Consider the following 2,500-nt stretch of genomic DNA (forward strand, 5'->3'; position numbering starts at 1 on the left):
ATTATTTGATTTTCCACAAGACACCCAACGCCACAAATAATGGGAGGCAGAAATAGATTTCTGCATGTATACATAGTGTCTTCCCTGAAGATGGCTCTCTCCTAGGCCCACTGAGTCAGTCTCACTCCAAGTGTTTTGTGCCTTCATGATGAGATAGCCATATCACCTAATGCTCGGCAACAATTTCCCATGTCAAGACATTCCTGTTACCCATGCTACAGCCAGATTTTTTTCCATGATAAGATGTTCTCATAACCTGTCCTTCAGTCATATTTTCATGACAAGTTATCCAAGTCACATGAATCAGATAGTTGGAGGATGATCCAATCTATATTTTGATGGCAGCATTAAGTATTGATATGAAATATATAGACAGAGTAAATGGAGAAAGAAGTTTTTGTCGATGTCCATATAGTAAATGAAAAGATATAAAGAATGAGAATATTCAGTTTATTTATTTGCTAGAGATGATGTGTAAAATTATTTCAGTGAATAAGAGGTCCATGATTTAGCTAGTGTTTATTTAATTAAATGAAGGATCCATATCTTTATTACCAAAGAAGGACTTCTTGCTAATTATAGTAGGATGAATTACAAAAGATATCAGAATACGTTACAAAGGAATGAGTATGAAAATTACTGTACTTAAACAATAATTTTTGGAACCATAACAAAATATGAATGAGAAGAATTGAAGCAAGTTATAAGGAAAACTACCAGAGAAATGGTGGACTTATATAGAAGGAAGGTGAAATTTCTTGATTTTTCCTTAAATAAACAGTCGTTCCCCATTTTTAAAGTTTTGGTATATCAATAACAGAAAAGCAGAATTCATAGACTTTGTTCTAATATGTTTAATCTTTTGGCTTTTCTAGCAAGATGGATTACTCTGTGCTCAGCATTGCCTTAACAACCTGCTGCAAGGACAGTACTTCAATGCCGTAGACCTCGCAGAAATAGCCCAAGAAATGGACCAAGCAGAACAGCGGCACATGGCTGAGTTTGGCATGCAGACAGAGGACTTCAGACGATTTATGGAGGTACATGAGACAGCTTTCAGAACAGTCTTTGATGAGAGGGAGATATGCAGTGATTAGACTGAACTACAATTTTCATGAGTTATATATTGGCTTGTTCTATACCCAAAGTGTTTTGTAGCTTACATCAAGAAAAAAGAAAGAAAAGAATAATCATAAATGTATTTTTGGATATCATATTCAGATTTTCTGAGGAATGGGAAAGTATGCAAAAAATGCTTATGCCTTTTCAGCAACCTTCTGTGAACATGGATGACACTGGGATGTTTAGTGTCCAGGTGATCACTTCTGCGTTGAAGCTGTGGGACCTGACGCTTGTTCCATATGAGTCATCCAGTAGTTTAGCCCAGAAGGCACGAGGCAACCCCACGTGAGTCAGATGGTGTTACTTTTCTCCCAAAGATTTTTTAGTGGCTGCAGGAATGTCTGAAGGTGGTAAATTTGTGTAGGAATGTGGGGCTTGAGCTTACATGCCCTTGTCATTCCTTTCAGTTTGAAATGGCTGACATAATATAAAGTGAGGGTATATAGGATATTGAGGAAACACCAAGACACTTTAATTGTGATAAATATTTTGTACAGAGTTAATTTTTTTTTTTTATAGAATGTCTGTGAATAAGATGTTATTACTTTGTTATATAAAGTCATATCAGGCAGTTTGGAATAAGTGTAAATCTTTAAATGATATTTTTATATGGCCTTTTTCTATTGTTCATATTTGATTTATATTATGTTCTCTTTCCTTTGAATGAGTATAAAAACAGAGGAACTATCAAGTTCATTAGCAACCCATTATATCAATTAATAGTCATCATATTTTGTCATTAGGGATCAGCAGGCTTACATCTGTAATTTCAAGGAACACTGGCTGACTCTGCGAAAGCTAGGCTACCAGTGGTTCAACCTCAATAGCCAGCTGCCCTTCCCAGAACCCATCTCCGACACATACCTGGCACTCTTCCTCAAACAGCTTCAGCATGATGGTGAGGGAGTGTTTCTGTTGGTTATTATTTTGGTATTCACAGCTAGAGGAAGGCAGGCAACATACCCTTGAAAATGAAGAATTAATGAGGATTAAATTTAATTAGCTGAGAGAGTTTCAGCTGATTATTTTGTAACCCATCTTAGTGTGATGCCTCACTACTGCCCAGAGTCTGGTGTTACTGTTGTTTCTTACCCTTAATATTATTGTGGGCAAATTGACCTTAGTACCATTGCCATATAAATTTTTTAGTTTGGAAGCTTACTCAGTGTCTGAATAGTTGACTGAGATAAGTGACATCTCTAAAAGGACCCTTATGTTGCTTGTCTCTTTTTAATGGGGAACAATGCATTTGTATGTTAGGGTCTAACAGAGTTAAGTTGTAGAAGGCATGTGAGTAATGATTTACTTTATTTTATTTATTTATTTGTTCTTTTATTTTAGATGCTGATAATATCCCATAATCTCCAAAAGTTGCTGT

The 2,500-nt window shown here is 35.8% G+C and overlaps 1 protein-coding gene across 6 annotated transcripts in view; it reads left to right on the forward strand.

Moving 5' to 3' along the window:
* LOC113809738 (ataxin-3-like) overlaps positions 1-2,500 on the forward strand; it is an 8,602-nt gene that overhangs the window by 1,561 nt on the left and 4,541 nt on the right. For all 6 annotated transcript variants that reach the window (XM_070134142.1, XM_070134143.1, XM_070134144.1 and 3 more), the window contains exons 2-4: positions 876-1,040; positions 1,271-1,407; positions 1,866-2,020. In XM_070134142.1, the coding sequence (XP_069990243.1) occupies positions 876-1,040; positions 1,271-1,407; positions 1,866-2,020 (457 nt within the window). The remainder of the gene's footprint in view (positions 1-875; positions 1,041-1,270; positions 1,408-1,865; positions 2,021-2,500) is intronic.

Source organism: Penaeus vannamei, chromosome 19 (assembly GCF_042767895.1).
Source record: "Penaeus vannamei isolate JL-2024 chromosome 19, ASM4276789v1, whole genome shotgun sequence".
Classification (NCBI taxonomy): domain Eukaryota; kingdom Metazoa; phylum Arthropoda; class Malacostraca; order Decapoda; family Penaeidae; genus Penaeus; species Penaeus vannamei.